Source organism: Oculina patagonica, chromosome 2 (assembly GCF_052425735.1).
Source record: "Oculina patagonica isolate OP01 chromosome 2, crgOcupat, whole genome shotgun sequence".
NCBI classification, from domain to species: Eukaryota; Metazoa; Cnidaria; class Anthozoa; order Scleractinia; family Oculinidae; genus Oculina; species Oculina patagonica.
Window position 1 is genome coordinate 29,785,895 of NC_135759.1, and position 18,434 is coordinate 29,804,328.

General features: G+C 37.7%; 4 protein-coding genes across 4 annotated transcripts; 3 read left to right on the plus strand and 1 right to left on the minus strand.

Annotated features, from left to right (window-relative positions):
* Window positions 1-12: 12 nt before the first annotated feature.
* On the minus strand, window positions 13-8,945 carry LOC144644014 (uncharacterized). Its single transcript, XM_078503415.1, has 4 exons — window positions 8,842-8,945; window positions 2,879-2,964; window positions 2,339-2,416; window positions 13-457 (listed from the first exon to the last, which is right to left on the minus strand). The coding sequence occupies exons 2-4, from the start codon at window positions 2,925-2,927 to the stop codon at window positions 249-251; spliced, it is 336 nt and encodes a 111-aa protein (XP_078359541.1). The 5' UTR covers window positions 2,928-2,964; window positions 8,842-8,945; the 3' UTR covers window positions 13-248.
* Window positions 5,125-8,913, plus strand: LOC144644013 (uncharacterized). Its single transcript, XM_078503414.1, has 3 exons — window positions 5,125-5,263; window positions 7,187-7,387; window positions 7,847-8,913. The coding sequence occupies exons 2-3, from the start codon at window positions 7,208-7,210 to the stop codon at window positions 8,141-8,143; spliced, it is 477 nt and encodes a 158-aa protein (XP_078359540.1). The 5' UTR covers window positions 5,125-5,263; window positions 7,187-7,207; the 3' UTR covers window positions 8,144-8,913.
* Window positions 8,946-9,234: 289 nt separating the features above from the next.
* On the plus strand, window positions 9,235-12,085 carry LOC144644012 (uncharacterized). The gene is made up of 4 exons (XM_078503413.1): window positions 9,235-9,398; window positions 10,688-10,939; window positions 11,457-11,829; window positions 11,873-12,085. The coding sequence occupies exons 2-3, from the start codon at window positions 10,691-10,693 to the stop codon at window positions 11,751-11,753; spliced, it is 546 nt and encodes a 181-aa protein (XP_078359539.1). The 5' UTR covers window positions 9,235-9,398; window positions 10,688-10,690; the 3' UTR covers window positions 11,754-11,829; window positions 11,873-12,085.
* Window positions 12,086-14,571: 2,486 nt separating this feature from the next.
* On the plus strand, window positions 14,572-17,979 carry LOC144644015 (uncharacterized). Its single transcript, XM_078503417.1, has 3 exons — window positions 14,572-15,253; window positions 16,690-16,944; window positions 17,408-17,979. Exons 2-3 carry the CDS (start codon window positions 16,693-16,695, stop codon window positions 17,708-17,710), a joined length of 555 nt encoding a protein of 184 aa, XP_078359543.1. The 5' UTR covers window positions 14,572-15,253; window positions 16,690-16,692; the 3' UTR covers window positions 17,711-17,979.
* The last annotated feature ends 455 nt before the right edge of the window (window positions 17,980-18,434 follow it).

Here is an 18,434-nt window from a genome sequence, read left to right on the forward strand (position 1 = left end):
AAACAAACTGTACTGTGTTCATGTGGGATTAGTTTATTTCATGGCATTTTTAATTCTTTTCTTTTTCATTGTTAATTTTATTCTTCGCTTCACTTTCATGCCGTTAGTCAACCTCAGAAGGTACTTGAGTCTACGAAATACGATATGTGCTCACAACAGCGTTTTTGTAAACTGAACTGTTGTTTTTCTATTCTCAATACCCATTTTTTATCTCCTAAAAAGCAACAAAGGAACACAATGATGTTAAATTAGTTTTCATCATCTTTGCCATGTTTATCGTCGTCCTCGTGATCTTCATCATGGTCGGTGATATCATCATCATCATTGTCACCATCTGCTGATGGATGTAGTTCAACGGACGTTTCTGATTCGTTTCCACTCTCTCCTTCATCGTCTGGGGTATCTCGATACACGTTTGCGTCACCAGATCCACTGTTACTGGGGTTGACAGGTGGAACTACATTTAAAGAAAGTAATTTAAAAAACTTCATGGAAATTCTACAGATTTGTACTTTTTAGGCGTAACTTTTGGATACAGAAATTTTCAGTAACTGCTTGTTTATCCCGAAGAAACATATTGATATGACAACCGTTTTTCTTAAGCAATAGACCACACTTTCTAGGGCTTTACTGGGGTAACAAAGCCACGAGGGATGTTGGGAGAACACGAGAAAAGCTTGTAAATCGCGAGCCGCAGGCGAGTGATTTGCAAGCTTTTCGAGTGTTCTCCCAACATCCCAAGTGGCTTTATTACCCCAGTAAAGCCCTAGAAAGTGTGGTCTATTGCATGCTTTTATGAATGAACTATAGGAAATGTCCTTCAAAGAAATAAGAATCTATTTTATTTTCGTGATCAAATGTCTTATTCTCAACAAGTTCATCGAATGACGCGGTAAACCAATCACAGCGGCCGAAAGAATAAAACACAGGTTCAGCTCCACACACAAAATCCACAAATCGACGCGACAAAAACGTTTAAAAGTTCCTTTAGAGCTATGAAGGTCATAAGAAAAGAAAGGAAAAAGACAAACTGTCACGGTATAAAATGTATTCAACGATTTTAAAGTTCTTTGACGTGGAAATCTAGCAAATTGTGGCCAGAGTCATTCACCGTGAAAGTAAAAGCAAGTAAAAGACTGCACGAAAACTTTGCAAGTTTACAAACTTCACAGACTGACGAAGGTATTGAGAATAAAGGTTAGTTCCACAAACACTACTTTAGAAATTTGTTCCGAATTTATTTATTCCGTATTCTTTTGTTTTCGCCGAATAACGGACTTGGGATAAAGCACTGAAAGCACGTAAAACTGAAGATATAATTTAAGCGCGTACAAGAACTTAGTATGAGGTTCTGCCATCAAAATAATTCAAGTTCATCGCGACAAATTCGATCAGTTTTATTCCTTTTAAATAACATTTCCGAGTTAATGTTGAATGTAACCATATCCATATTTTTCCAGTCCAGTGAAAGGGGACCTGTTTATTCTGTTACTTCGCACTCTGTCAGTGTTTGTCTCTGCGTTTTGGTTTTTTTTTTCTCTAGTGCCTTTGCTCAACTGTTGTGGGCGGGAAAATTCAATTTTGTGATCCACCCTCAGTAAATTTTCATAATGATCATTTACGATAATTATATATCCTCCGTTTTAACCATAAGATAGACCAAAAGAATACATCAAACTAAAGTTAATTCTTCGTCGTTATGCGTAATCGAGCGTAGTGCGGCCATGTCGGGACAGAAGCGGGACTTTACCGGTACAATAGTACATAGGTTTTTTACCAATCAGAGCGCGCGTAGTATCTGAGTTATTTTATAAAATAACATGGCATCCGTGTTCTGGCATATAGGGTTTACCAAATTTTGATTTTTCAGGGATAATTCTTTGTTTGAATGGTAACTTTTCTTCAGTAACTTTGCAGTGTTTGTGTTGTGTTACATCTTTAAATTGTTTTGGAATAATTTCTCGCCGATTTATGTTATTTTTTTTTTATGTCAAAAGAAAATATTGAAGTCCCGGATGGCGAATATAATGCATGACGTAACGTGGAAACCAAAATTAAACACCGGCCTGTCGAGTGCAGACAGAAAGCTCTTGAGAATTTGCTAAAGGCATAAAGCTCAAGGGGGGTGGGGGGGGGGGGGAACGGGGAGTGCCATAAACTCTTTCCTCACCTACTACCCCTTAGACCGTTGTACGGTCGTGGGGCTACGACTTGAGTTATATGTTTGAGAGTCCATAGGACATTATATGAATCAAAAATGTCCAAAACCAATAAAAAAATAATTTTTTATTTGAAGAGCAGATTAGGTATCTTCGTTTTTTGTAGCATTATTATTTACCTGTCTCTGCTGAGCCCCCCTCGGGAATATTTACGAAATTCGTTTCTTCGTCAAGTCCTTCAAACGTTGATCCACAAGCTTGAATAAGACAATGCACATGAATGGAATAAGTACAGATAATGACAAACAAGATCAAGATAAAGGTTTAAAATTGTCTAAGCAACGACGCCACGTTACAAAGAAACAACGTCTACATTTGGAGTTGCTGTACGTAGCATCACACACACACTTTGGACAAGAAACCTATTGTATTGCATGTTTAAAGGTTATTATTAGTAGGATTTTATTTATGTGTATGGAAGCACCGTATATTAATATAAAGTGCCTTACCCAAGAACGCAACACTAAAAAGAGCTTAAACTGGGCCAACGAAATTAACTACCTGTTTTCTTCATTCATCACGTCAAACTTGCAAATAGAATATTTTACGGTTAGAATTTGAAGGCAATATTTCTTCAAGTTATATAATTAGAAAGATTCGTAGAACGATAATATTAGTAATTCTTAATAGAATGTCTTAAAAATAGTGTTTATTGTTACCCTTGATGATAAAACAGCACAGTAACAACGCAGGTACGATAGCTTTCATCGCTTCTTCAATGCAAAGAACGTGTCCTCACAAAGCACTATTAGATAGAAGAACGAAATGTGACAAGGACTCTTTGAAACTTCAGTTTTTCAAACAGATTATTTTCCATCCCCGGTAGAGGAAGACTGTCGTGGGCTAATTAAAAATACTTTTATCAGAGCAATTATATCAGAGTGAAACCAGACAGTTGAGAGTATGCGGTGTATTAAATACACAACTCTGTGGCCCTAAATCTTTACCAAACAGAATATTAAAATATTGAAAAAAGCTGAACCGTGAAACAACAGTGTTTGAAATCACATGCAAGTGTACTACAAAACAGCTGTTTACTTACACAAAGTATATTTCACAATTTGGCAACTTTTCTTAAAACACGGGCTAACAGTCGCACTTTAAATTATTGATCGAAGATGACTCAGTTCTTTTGTCTATAGCTTTTCCATTCCTTAATTATAGCTCCCACGTTAACGATAACCATGAATCCGGTGACAAAAATGGAATAGGAATTAGAATGGGCGGCTACCAACTTCTACTTTGATACAAAAACTAAATTTTAAGCTTATGTCTAAAGATTGAAATCTGTAAAGACTAACTTGCCTTGAGTAACTTCCAGACGATGTATACTTCACTGGGTGACGTTAGCCAATGAACTGAAACCACAAGGAATGGGAGACTAAAAGCCTTGCAGGTAAATGGCGTCTGTAACCAGCTATTGGCTGACAGCAAAGAAGCGTTTTACCTGATAACTCGCAAGAATGATCTGACAACGTCTTAATTCTCTTTTCGTAAAATTATTGTGGTTTTCATTAGCGCCTCAAACATCAACGCCAACGCAATGGCGCTTATGAGTTTACATGCTTACGACGATAGTAACAAATAAAAGTAAGCCACCAACAAGGAAATACTGTTTTGATTGATCGCCAAATTATTTTAACTAACGTCAAAGGAATGTGATGAATGCTGTGGAGAATTTCTAGTTCGAGCTAGGCACGGAGAGGGTTAATTTCGCAACAATGGATGTTATTCCGTGTACACGTATCCCTATGCCTTGAACCTTGAGCTCACGAGACAATGAATGGTGTATTTATATGCTCATTAAATATTCACTGGGAATCCATTTGCGACCTATTAACCTAATCTCTGCTGATGAACACCATTTGTTTGGCTCGAGTCTTCACCTGTTGATAATCTGTTGCGTCTTAACTAATGGGCAGGTGAATAATTGTCATGAGAGCATTGAGTTTGCTGTTTAGCTACCTTTGAACTGCTCTGTAATTCGTTATATATTTGTTAGACGCCTCCTCTTCTCTTATGTCGTTTTCTATTTTAGTGATTTTGGGGAATGATAAGATCTCTTCAATCATTTCCTTTTGGAATCTGCAAATGTTTTTTTACATCATGTGTCACTGGCAAAAGAATGGCCACGTACCGCATCTCAACTGGACCGTTCTGACAAAATTTTCTCAACCAATCTATGACTGGAAACTGAAAGTGCCATGTAAAGATCAAAGTTTTTAAAAGAGATTTTGTATGGAAATGTCTACAGAACAATTTTTGGAGAAATGTTAAAGTACTACAGACTTCCAAACTGTTCAAATAAAGTCATTGTCAACGAAATTGCTCGGGTAGTTATTGATGTTTCGATTCTTCAGTGCCGGAGGTTTTTATCCGATGAAACAGCCTCAAAGAGACTAAGTACTTTCAGTTTTAAATGTAATTTTAGGCCCATTGAAGGGTGTTAACAGGCTTAAAGCGAAACGTGCTTTGGACTAAGATAATCTCCGAACTTTAAATTAGGCGAATGAGTCACCTTTCCATTGCAAACAGAAATATTTTGCTTGAAAATGACTGTAGATGCTGTGTTTATTGGAACTGCGGTTTCACTTCTTACAGTTCACTCCAATAATTCCTACAAGATCATTGCTCTACTTTGTTAGGTCTCCAAAGTTTAATGGCCATATATTCTGCCTTTGCTCTTCTTAGTTTCTTAACCAAAACGCACACAAGACAAGTACTTGCAAAAACTTAACACACCAGCTAGAGAATTTTTTCTAGAATGAGTAATGTTTCTCCTTATGATAAACATTTCTTAGAATACCTATTTATATGTGTATTTTTTTATGAGGTCGGAGGTGACTTCTCCGTTCAAAGAAACGTCATTTCAAACAAAAGGTAGACCGATCATGCGATCTCAACCTAACCGGTAACCAATCGCTTTGCATCCAGAGTTTTCAATTAAATCTAAATATGGTAATAGTAATATTATCCTGACCTCTACTGGAAGGAGATCATTTCTTTGAGCTGTTGTTGGGCAAATCTTCGAACGAGCAAACAAGGTAAGCAATACACTAGTCTCACCATTTTTGGTTCAATCGGGTGCAAGAAAAGGCAAACATGTAATGTCATGTACAGAATTGTTGGTTATTGTACATGCTACACGGAGCAGTGGTTCCAATTCAATTTCAATTCAGGAATATTGTGAATAATAGATCGTCACCTACTTTGCGATACCCAGTAAATCGGAAGTTTCAAATTCAAATGTTGTGTTATACCGTACCGCGTACACAGAGCGAAAGCTACAACCCTCCTGCATTATTGTGCTACAGCTGTATGAAACAAAAAACTGACTGTTGTCTATTTCTCCGTAAAGCTATCAGCTAGATTTTATGTGTGCACTGCGTGTTTTCGGGGAATGCACGACATAAGAGTGACTTCCGCTTTTATCATCAGTTATTTCTACTGAGTCATTTTAAACTTAATCAGCACTTTCAGAGACTTCATTAAAGGATAAAATGTTGATTAATGTTGAAAACATATAACACATTGTTATGCTAAATAGTGGTTAGGAACGAAATTTCGATTCCAGAACGTACAAGTTTCAGGAATATAGTTTGAGGGAGATTAGTCGCGCTACTTTCACTTTCGACCGTGGAATTAAAACATGCCAAGCTCAATGTCGCACACGACCAAAAACAGGTCAATTTGAAATCAAAATAGAAGGGTAAGCTTGGGTAAACACATGCAATGGAAGGACCGTAAAGCCTAGTACATCGTCCTTCCGGGTTTATAATATGAAATACAGTTTCCTATCTCTTTCCCGAGAAACAGTGTCACATAAGGCCAAATAAGGTCTTCATGCTTGAATTATATTGTAGTTTCCGTCATCATTTCATGTATTCTTTTATATTTCTTGCAAAATGTTGTGAATAGAAATAAGCAATTCTTATCATGCAAACTTAATTAGTTTGCTTATCATGCAAACTTAATTGTTATTGATAAATCTATGGAAATATTTTAGAAATTTTGTGAGTCAGCAAATAATGGTTAAGGTCGCGGGGATACCAACAGCATGAATAAATCATGAGGGAATGCTTGACCTCATCTTTTAAAACGCTTATTTCTCAGCTGTTAGTGCCAAATTGGGAAAAAAGATTTTGTGGAGAGTTTGCGGAAGAGAGGAGACAGCACACTGTGATCTGTCAAACTAATCAGTCAATACCTCTAGAGTGTCATAACAGAAGCGGATTTTAATTTAAAGTTTGCCAGCAAGTTATGGCGGTTTAGTGCGCAAATTCAATTTTATGTCTTCTACCTCTCAAGCGTTTTTTAAAATTCCGCTTCTGTATGACACACTTCAGACATAGTTTACTATCTGCAGTGGCAAGTCATGAAGTTCTGATCTGCGCTGATTCTCTGCCACAAATGTCGGAAAGTCCAATTGAGGTTTCCGAAGGTGTCCCGAGCTAAACGATCATTTGCAAAGGAGAGATGTAATATGGTAATATATCCACGCTATGATGAGAAAATGCGTTTTTAAATAGGACACGATTGTTATGCCGAATTTTTTGTGATACTCTGAGTTGCAGAAATATTCAAATTAAATGAAAATAAGCCAAAGACTTCCGCAATCATATGAACGTAATCGCCAAGTGTTGTTTTAAATTGGTTAAAATATCAAAGAAACGGGGATTTACAAATCACGCGCACGCGCCCATATTTGTCCAGTCATAAATATCTCGTAAAGTTGTCGATGTCAGTCGTTGTGCCGTGCATACGCTTTAAATAAATGCATAATGATGAGCCCAAGGTGTCCCCCGCGACCTTAATGCATGCACTCGAGAGGAATGACATGCACAAACAGCAGCAAAGCTAGTGCTCCGCTGCTATGGTCGAAATGACAACAAAATTGTCGTGACCATAATTGTAGCTGTCTCTTCAAAACATGCTTTAACAGAGTTTTCTTCCTGGTATCTTCTCAGGTTTTGAATTTCCCGGAAAACATGGCTACTTCACCAAAGGGAAAAGGAGCTTCCGTCGTTAAGGAAGTCGTAGACACGATAAACGGGTTAGGAATATTTGCAGACGATCACAAATTTCTTTGCCGTGTTGCATGGGTCGAGTCAAAATATGGAGAGGCGCCTGGTACATACAGAAGCGGTTACCATGGAGGTATTTGGCAGGTAAACGCCTCTTTTCTCAAGTTGTCCCTTCGTACGTAATAGTTCGTAGGTAGTAAGCTTTATTTAAGCCGATACTTCCTTGACGTAAAACTTTATTCTTATTTCTAACATAAAACGAGACCTGGAAGGCAAAAGAATTTTTCGCAGGACACCAAGTCTATGTGTATGTGGAATTTTGCATTATTTATTTCTTTGCAGCCTTTCCAACCTTACTCGTTGTTTACATGCCGTGATTAGATATGCCGAGTGGAAAATAAAGAAATGAGGGTCGGCGAAAGTTGGTTTTGCACAATCAGTCTGTCACTGGTTAATAAAATCCCGTACGTTGCGCATTCTATGAAGTAATCGAAAGCGAAGATATTTAATTTATATGCCAGAAAATTACTTTACCATAGGATATATCTACCCGGGTCCTCTCCGGGCTGTCAGTTTATACGACATTTCTTTATTAACGCTTAGGTTGACAAGATTGGTTACCGTGAGACTGTTATACAGCAAGGTCTGAAGAAGTACCGCGACCAAATTCAAGCTAAACTCGGCATCGACTGGACCGAGACTGAATGGGAAGACTTGGAGAAACCGCTGTACTCTGGACTAGCTGCTCGGCTGTTTCTTGCAAGAATTTCCGCTCCTATTCCATCAGATCTTCCTTCTCAAGCTCAGTACTGGAAAACTCACTACAACACTTCAGCTGGTAAAGGAACTGTGCAGAAGTTTATTGAGGATGTGAAGAAGGCAACAGGTTGTGCTGCCTAGACTAGACAGGATCCGTACTGTAACGTCTTAAAACTATAAATAACACAGCTCGCAATTCAAAAGGTTTAGTCAGTTGTCATGAAATGCAATTCAAGGTTAAATTACCAGAATTATTCTTTTCCTAAGAGGTCTAGCCTTAACGTAGTCTAAGGTATTTGTTTAAAGAATAATTGTAAAATGAAACACAAAATGAAATAAACTTTGTATACGCTTGAAGGAAATGCTTTGACGTTTCATTAGTTTCCGGTCACGCCATATTTTAGAAAGCTGTCGACCTTAATAATGCTATATCTAATCAACAGTCTGATATTGCTATGGCCTTCTTCAAGTATCAAATAAACTTCAGCATACATCCTTACCAGAAACAGCTTATTGCCAAATATGCTTACAACGCTATCAATATCTAGAATCTTACTATGGAACGTATGATATAAAACCGAAAGACATTTTTAAAAGCTTCGTTGAAGCAATAAAAATAATCTGACAAAATGTCCAGAATCGAAAGACAATAAGATGCTAGTTCTTGCAGCCATCTTGCGCATGTATGGCCGTTTGTTATCGTTGGGCACCACTCTAATTCAGTTGAGTTAAGGTTAAATTCTGTTCGTTATAAAGCGTGAATTATATGCGGAAATTGAAATACACAAAAGTTCAGGGGATGTCTTATTATATTACTTAATGTGTGGTAAGCTGCTTACCTTGAATACTGACGAAAACCGCAGTGCGGTCTGATATATTCGAATATTATTAAACTAATTCAAACGAGAAAATCATTTAGTCGGTAAGTCAATTAATAAATCCAACTGAAATTTTATGTTTTTAATACACATGCATGTCACGCAATGCTGTTTTCCTAAATAGTGTTTGGTCTCATACGTACGGTAACTGAGACGACTTTTCGGTTTCAAAACACATCATCCCGTGGAAACTGAAAGTATCTCGGGTCATGCTATAGAAACAAAGACACAACAAAACAAAACAAATAAAAAATCAGAGAACTCTTTTGATTGGTTGATTTGGTTGAATGCAAATATCTAAACCGGAGACCTGTCTGCATGATCGGACCTATTTTAGCAACACGTCATTCCGAAACTGAAAGATATCACTGGTCCGACTACTCCAAACAAACCAATCACTTTGAGTTCTGAATTAAATCTAAATATGGTAAAGATATCGATGTTATCGTAAAACCAGTTCTACCGAAAGAAACAAGTTCATTCCTATTTGAAGAAACTTGCGAGCAGAGGAACCAGAGGTAAGAAGCATGCATTTAAAATCAATTAAGATCGAATCATGTGGAAACTAGAAGGTTAACCTTTCCTATTTTGTACTTTTTGCCTACAGCCGTCCCGGCGGCTAGTTGCTCAGTATTTTGGAAACGATTTCTGTATCTAAAACATTTATATACCTTCCGCTTGTTCGCATACTGTCTTCTACTTTTTACCGAGATATGAATATTTCAGTGCACATCGAAAAGAGTCAGACTATATAAATCTTTATTGTATACGTATGCGAATGACCAGCAAAGAGCGAGCCCACACAATTAGTCCCGAACACTATACATGACATGCCAAAGTAGGGCCACCACTTCAAATTTAAAACTTTACTTAGATGGTAGGTTTGAGTCTTTCGGTTTTCCGTACGTTTCACCCAAGTTGATTTTCACAGATAATAGTAAGGTCACTGATTTGTCCCTATTTCAAAACATCTTCCAAAATGCATAGATTAAATTAGTTCGCACAATTGAAACCGGGCAAGATACATGACCTTTACTTCCGTGTTTGAGAAAGCGCGTGGCTTTCATATGGTGATAATATCTATTTTAGCATGGTACGTCACTTTTTTCTTGGTCCAGAAAAATACACGACTTTCTCATTTCGTAATCCTCTTTTGCAACTAACAATCATAAAGTCAAAACGTTTACTCAAGTAGAATTCCTTAGGGGATCGATTCCAACCATCGGAAACTGAAAATAAAGAAATCCACGAAATGCACAGTAGCTCCTACCGGTTGTTCTACTCGACTGTGAAATTATCTAACAGCGCTCTATTTTTTTCTAAAGACGCTTAAACGCCCATCCGATAATTGTTCCTTCGAATCGATCGAAATATGACAAAATTTTTGCTCTCGGAATGAGAAGTTATTAAACGGATGAGCAGGTGCAGAGAAATAAACTGTCCCTTTAATTTTAATCCTGTGTAAAAGATTTTTGTAATTGTGTTTTAAAAGGTAGGTTTTTGTGACATTCGAGAAAAAAGTGATGAGGAGGTATCTTTGTTATCGTTGTTCAATAATAACAATTTTCCGCATCTAATTCACTTTCAGAACACTGCCAGTTAAGTTATAAGTTATAATTAAACTGAGGCAGTGAACGTAAATAAAAATCAAACATAAAGTTGGTCTGAACTAGACTTCCTAAAGTGCACAGTTTTTCCCGCAGAAGCACATTAAAGACAACAACGGCTGCAGCAGCGACAGCAATAACAACAACAACCGACTAAATAAACAGAACAGTGACAGTATTTTTTTGTCTTTCCCTTTCAGACAATGTTTCTGGCAGCGGTGTTTGTCGGTCTGGCCGCTCCGTTTTTTCTTGGATTAAGTATGGCTCGTGCTAGTCCATACACACCAGGAGATAAAGGAAACGCGGTAGTTACGGAGGCCGTGAACATTATCAATGGCTTGGGAATATTTCCAAATGATCACAAGTTCCTCTGCCGTGTGGCCTGGGTTGAGTCAAAATACGGACAGGCATCAGGTACCTACAGGCCGGGTTATCATGGTGGAATTTGGCAGGTGAAGATTCTTAGATTGAATTATTATATTCATGATTCCTGTTTCATTTGTTGGGTAAAAAGGGGGTTAATGAAGATGCTTTGTCGAAAGAAGGTGCTTATTTTGGGAAAACTCACATGTTTTTTCGAGACTGCCATGTCTTATCTTATTTTATCTTATCTTATCTTATCTTATCTTATCTTATCTTATCTTATCTTATCTTATCTTATCTTATCTTATCTTTTCATATCATGTCATGCCTTGTCATGTCGTGTAATGTCATGTCATGTTATGTCACGTCACGTCACGTCACGTCATGTCATTTCATTTCATGTCATGTCATGTCATGTCATGTTATACTATGTTTTTGTAATCTAACTACGTATATCACCATCATTTTATTTATTTGCCACTTCAGAATTACAATTACAATTGAAATTAAGTAAAAGTGGGGGAGGAAAAAAAATTGGGGGGGCCCGATAATTTTTTTGGTTACGGGTTAGTGCTGTTAGTTTACACTATCTTTAAACACTTATAGGTTGACTACATTGGCTATCGCGAGACAGTCATCCAGCAAGGTCTGAGAAAATACTGGTTAAGAATCAAGGAGATACTTGGCATTGACTGGACCCAAACTGAATGGGAAGACTTGGAGAAACCGCTGTACTCTGGACTGGCTGCCCGGCTGTTTCTTGCCAGGCTTTCTGCTCCCATTCCATCAGATCTTCCTTCACAAGCTTGGTACTGGAAGACCTACTACAACACTGCAGCTGGAAAAGGAACTGTGCAGAAGTTTATTGAAGATGTGGAACAGGCAACAGGCTGCGCTGCCTAGAAGAGAAGGCTTATATAGCTAGGTACACCTAGCTACTAACCAGTAAATATTGGTCGATGTTTTTATCCATTAATAGGTAAATTTTTTGGGTGTTTTTTTTTTTTTTTTTTTATTAATAGGTAACTTTCATATTAATTAATTCGCTAACTGTAACCAAGTGGATCGGCTAGATGAGTATGCTAATGAGTATTTTTTCATTTAGATTAACCTATGTTGTTTTGTTTCCTTGATTATTCAATCAAGATTGTTCATTCGACAAATCAAACTAAAATTTATTTTCCTACTTTTTTACCCTTTAATAAATAATAAAAAAGAAAAAATATGGTAGTTTATGTTCTGTCAGTAGTTAATAAGACTTCATTCAAAGGCACTGTTTCAATCATGTTACTCAGTTCTCCTCTTTTAATGGGACTCAAAAAAGTTTTATAAAGGGAGGCTACGCTCCGAGTTACCCTTTCACTTTTGTACAGTAGAAAGAATGCAACACTTTTTGAAAGTTTGCACTTGAAGAACGCCTTAATAGACTATCGATCAGCGATAAGGTGCGTCTATTCGAATATTTTAAAAGGCCTTTCCAAATACCGAAATGACACTTTTCATTGTCCCTATATAAACCCCAGCTCGTGAAATCCCTACCCTTTTATATACTTCCTGCCTGAAAAAGAAACCCGTTTCAGTCAGAATCTTCCATACGGTAGGGTTAGGGACTCCCACCCCTCTCTCGGGGACCTCCTAAAGTCCTTTAACCCCCCTCCCCCTCCGCATGTGCGAATATTCTCCATTTAGGGAGTGTTCATTATTTATTGTTGGGGGGGGGGGGAATTTTTATGGCTCCGCCTTCGATATCTTTATCTTTATCCCTCGGACAACACAGACTTGACGAACAGACTTGACCCCCCTCCTCAAGGGGGACCTTACAACTTCCACCCCCCCCCCTCAAATATTTTATAAACAATGCAGTATTAACGGAGGTATTAACATTTAGAAGAAAACAAATTTAACAATCATTGAGCATGCGTTTGATATGAGATGCCAGATAGCCAATGAGGCGCCAAGCGCCAAGTTGGCAATAACTTTCTCATATCCAACAAGCGCAAGTGGAAAAGTTGTTTTATCGAAGACACCCAATGATTTGCAATATTTGTGCTCCCCGGTTGTTCTCACTGACGCATACACCTACCATATGTGTGGCCAATGGTATGTGAGCTCATATACCATGACCTGTAAACCAATACAAACTCAGGGATTGCGACATAACCTGGCTAGTTAGATATAGAAAAGACCTCGTTAAGAGTTTGACTTTCTCACCAAGTGACATAAACAGATTATGTACCCTTATTATCAACTTAATGATAAAAAATTGGAACTGTGAAAAAATTAACTCTGGCAACACACTTGGTTTGTCACTGATCTTAAAAAAAATGCTTGGCCCATTCAGTACTGGTAGACATCGACTGGTTTATTTATTTATTTAACTTGTTCCCTTAGTCACACATGTATACATTTGTATCAGGCTAGTTAGTTTGTTTGCTAGTTCACTTCATCAAATTAAAACAAAGGAAATCATAACCGTGAAGGAAGTTTGGAAACCCGGCCTTAATTAGAATAGATTTTAAAGATTTTATTTCTCCGTTTACTCCGTAGTTTTTGTTTCGATTGAAAAGATATATCAAACACTCGAGACAGGCCATCCAAACACCTAGACGTCAAAAATACTCCGCTGCGCGTCGCATTTTCAACTCTTTCTCGGTGTTTGGATTGATGAAACACTGCTCCGTGTTTGATAGACAGTTACTTCCAAATTACTCGACTAACGCTTGCTTGAACCACCAAGGAAAGAGAAGCCCCCACCCCAAGACATAAATAATGAACACCCCCTTTAAGTGTACAGCATATTGTAAATGTCATGACGGCGTACGTTTTGATATGAATCTGGGTTATGGAATGAAAATGCTAAGATTTTTTTGGTTTGCCCGAAAGAAAAATGTCCAATATAAGCGGAATCTTAAATACCAAATACCCAGCCGGTATATCTGAACGGAAAATGAATGTGCTTACCGTATACGCGTATTTACCCAATACTGGAAAACACTAGTTCTTCTTCAAAACACATTAATTTGTCGTCTATATATTCTGAAAAAGTACACAATGAACATACGAAGAGTATTTTTCATTCTCTATGTACTGAAACTATCAGCAGGTCGAATTATCGTGAAAATGTCATTCAACAATGTTTGAAGAAATACCGCGACCAAATTCAAGCTAAACTCGGCATCAACTCCCGGGCATCATGAACTGTACCGCGACTGAATGGGAAGACTTGGAGAAACCGCGGTACTCTGGACTTGCTGCTCGACTGTTTCTTGCCAGAATTTCTGCTCCTGTTACCTTAGATCTTCCTTCTCAATCTCAGTATTGGAAAACTCACTACAACACTTCAGCTGTGAACGGGATTGTGCAGAAGTTTGTTGATGATGTGACGAGCGCAACAGGTTGTGCGGCCAGTCGCCTGAAAACTATTAATTAACTTCAGCATATAAATAGTGGCCACAATCTTATTGCCAAATATGTTTACAACGCTGTCAATATCTATCATCTTACGGTAGAAGTGTATTAAAAGCCGAAAGAAATTTAAACTTAGCGAAACCATATAGTTGCAAAAAAAAAAACACTTGTCAGGTTTGCATTTGAAGGACACTTGTAAGTCTAATTTAGGTACTGCGTTAAGGTCATTTCTTTGTTTGTATAAGCCTGGATTTTATGCGGCAATTAAAAGACGCAAATGTTGGGATGTCTTATATTATTTACACTTGTCAGGTTTGCATTTGAAGGACACTTGTAAGTCTAATTTAGGTACTGCGTTAAGGTCATTTCTTTGTTTGTATAAGCCTGGATTTTATGCGGCAATTAAAAGACGCAAATGTTGGGATGTCTTATATTATTTGCTCTGCGGTACGCTGCCACCTCGAATACAGACGTAAGCCGCCGTCCGTTCTGATATACTCGATATTGTACTAATTCATTCGTGATAATCGGTCAACCTGTAAGGTTTTGGTATTTATTGCATTAATTTAATTAAATTATGTCCTTAATAACATGCATATTACTAGTGATAGTGAACGTCAATGCTGTTTTCTTAAATTGTGTTTGGTCTCAAACGGTAACCGAGATGACTTTTCGGCTCCAAGACAAATCATCCCGATTTGTTCTGAAAGTATCTCGAGACATGCTATAGAAACAAAACATAACACAACAAAACAAATAAAAAAAATCCTAAATGTTGATATTGAAACGAAACCTATCTGACCCGTTTCAGCAACGCATCACCCCGGCACTGAAAAATATCACTGATCGCCACTCCAGACTAACCAATCACTTTGAGATCTCAATTAATCTAAATATGGTAAGGTTGTTGTTTTAAAACCAGTTCTACCGAAAGAAACGAGTTCATTCCCTTTATGAGCTGTTATTGAAGAAACTTGATAGCAGAGGAATTAGAGGTAAGAAGCATACATTTAAAAGTCGCTTGAAATCGAAATTAAAGTTAATTCAGTTTAATTATCGAGCGTGCAGTTCAAGCAGCAATACTTAATGACATGTTTTTAATACCACACTTGGTGGTTCGTTTTCGAGGAAATTGATTGAGGCTTATAACAAGGAATTGTAACTGAATTATTTTATTTTATTTTATTTTCCTTTGCAGACTAAATTAAGTTATATTAAAAAAATAAATAGGAATTTGCAGTTATCCACAGAGTGGTTCTGCATCCACCGTTTCCAAATTGAATCAAGATGTGGAATCTTGTACTGTGGAAACGATTTCTATTAGTAGGAACGTTTGAGGTGCATTTTCGCATCAATTACTGTCTTTTATTCTTACCAAGATATGCACATCTCAGCTAGTGCACAAGAAAAAATGTCAGGCTGTAGAAATCTGTTGTAAACTAAAGTGACCAGTAAAGAACCAAATAAGCCTCCCGAACACTAAACAGTGCATGCGAAACTAGGGCCACCACTACCTACTAACTTTCATTTTAATTTCAACAAATCATTGAACAACTTTACTCAGATGGCAGGTTTGAGTCTTTCAGCTTTCAGAACGATTCATCTAAAGGTTCAAGTTGATTTTCACGGATAATTGCAAAGTTACTCTTTTACTTCCTTGTTTGAGAAAGTACATGACTTTCATGTGATGATAATATTGGTTGTAGCATGGCATGTCGCTTTTTTCTTGGTGCAGAAAAAAAATGCACGTCTTTCACATTTCGTATCAGGCCTCCTTTTCGATTATCAATTCTTCAATTCTTTAAGGGATCGTTCTCAGCCATCGGAAACTAAAAGAAAGAAAAACAATCAACAACTATTCACCAAAGTAGAGGTGGTTAGTGGTTCGCGGCGAGGTGAATATCCACCACTAGCCACCGACACTGAGGTGAATAGTTGTTTTAGTATATACTAAAACAGTGAGATAATATAGCCCAAAAGAATGATTTTTTTTACCAATTTATTTCTGCAACGATATACAATTTTCTTGTGCGCGTTGCTCGGAGGTGAATAGCAAACTAAAGGATATTCGGAGTTTGAGTAGCCAATCGGCGCGCGCCAAAAACGCTATCCACTGTTTTGTATATACTAATGTACACTAGCTCCTACCCACTTAAATGTGAAATTATCTAAAAGCGCCCTATTCTTTTCTTTTAACTTACTTAAAAGTGAACCTATTCTAAACGCTGATTCGATAATTGATCTTTCGAATCAGTAATGGAAAATGTTTGCTCTCGTGAATAATCTCTATACAGAGTGGGAAATTATTAAACGAAGTAGCGGGTTGTCCACCGGCAGCGACATCAACAACAAAAACAACAACAAAAACAACAACAACAACAACTAAAACTACAATAAACTGACGGGATCTTTTTGTCTTTCTCTCTTTCAGACCATGTTTCAAAAAACAGTGGTGTTCGTTGGCCTTTTCACTCACCTTTTTCTAGGATTAAGTATGGCTTGTACTGATCCATACACACCAAGAGGCAAAGGGAACGCCGTAGTTACCGAGGTCGTGAAAAGGATTAACAGTTTGGGAATATTTCCAAACGATCGCAAGTTCCTCTGCCGTGTGGCCTGGGTCGAGTCGAGATACGGAGAGCATCGTAATACCTACAGGCGTGGTTACCATGGTGGAATTTGGCAGGTAAAGATATCACAGTTTAAGTCTTATTCCGTGTTCTAGGATTGTTGCTTTTCTTTGTCTTGTCTTGTCTGGGCGGGACTGGCACGTTTTACTGCGTATTTTAAAGGGAATATGTCGTGGCTAAATGTTTGCAAAGAAATTAATTATGTGATTCTAAATGACAAAACCATAGCTTTATTTCAGCCAAATTTGTCTCCCGGGAGTATAATTTAATGTAACCGGCAGACAAGATAAACTTTGGAAACTGTTCCGCCGCACCATATTTCAAAAACCCATATCATAATCCGTCTCAATCTTCGACACTTTTGGTCATCCGTAACTTCTTTTGCCATTTGGTGTGTTATTTAAATATTCCTTCACTGCTTTAAGCGGGTTATTTTATATATTTAAAAGAATTTGATGGTCATTTCCTATGCTTAAGTTTGGCTCAAATCCTTGACACGGTCCCTTTAAATGTTTATAGGTTGACTACGTTGGTTATCGCGAGACTGTTATTCAGCAACGCCTGAGAAGGTTCTGGAACAGAATCAAGGAGAGACTCGGCATCGACTGGACCAAGACTAGATGGCAAGACTTGGAGAAACCGCTGTACTCTGGACTGGCTGCCCGTCTGTATCTTGTCAGGATTCGTGCTCCTATACCGTCCGATCGCGATCTTCCTTCGCAAGCTCGGTACTGGAAGACTTACTACAACACTGCAGCTGGGAAAGGAACTGTGCAGAAGTTTATTAAAGATGTGAAGCGCGCAACAGGTTGTGCTGCCTAGAGAAAAAGGCAGTGGTCTGTATATCTAGCTACTAAACAGTAAACATAAGTCGCACTAAAAAGTACTTCTTAAAAGTAACTTTTATAGATTAACTAACTAAAAATAAGAGGATGGGCTAGATGAGTGTACTAAATGAATATTTTTCATTGAAGGATTAACCTAAGTTTTCTGAGATTGTAAGATTCGTCAAATCAAATAAAAAGTGTTTTCCATCTTTTTCTTTTAATAATAATAAGAAGAAAAGAAAAACAATAAAAACAGGCGAGTTTATCTTCCGTTTGTAGCTGGTTATACGACTCCGTTCTCCTCCTGGGAGGGGAAAGGGGAAGGGGAATTCAACAGAGGCTCCGCCCCGAGCTCTAAGCACTTACCTTTTATATACCATTTTGGACAGAAAAGTAACCTTTCGTACAACTTCCAAATAAAATAGTACCCCTTTCACTTACTTACAGTAGAAATACTGCAACACTTTTCTAAAGTTTGCACTTGAACCCCCTCTTTAAATGTTTACTTTCATCAATCATTAGGTGCGTCTTTTCGAGATATTTTGAAAGGCCTTTCTAAATACCTAAATGACACTTTCCCCTATCCTTTTTTATACTCAAACTCGTGAAATTCCTACCCTTTTATATACCACCAGCCTCCACCCCAAGTCTTATATGGAGTTTCCGTTTGGGGCTTACGAGTACCATTTGTCCATACCGTGAACGTTCAGTGAAACAAC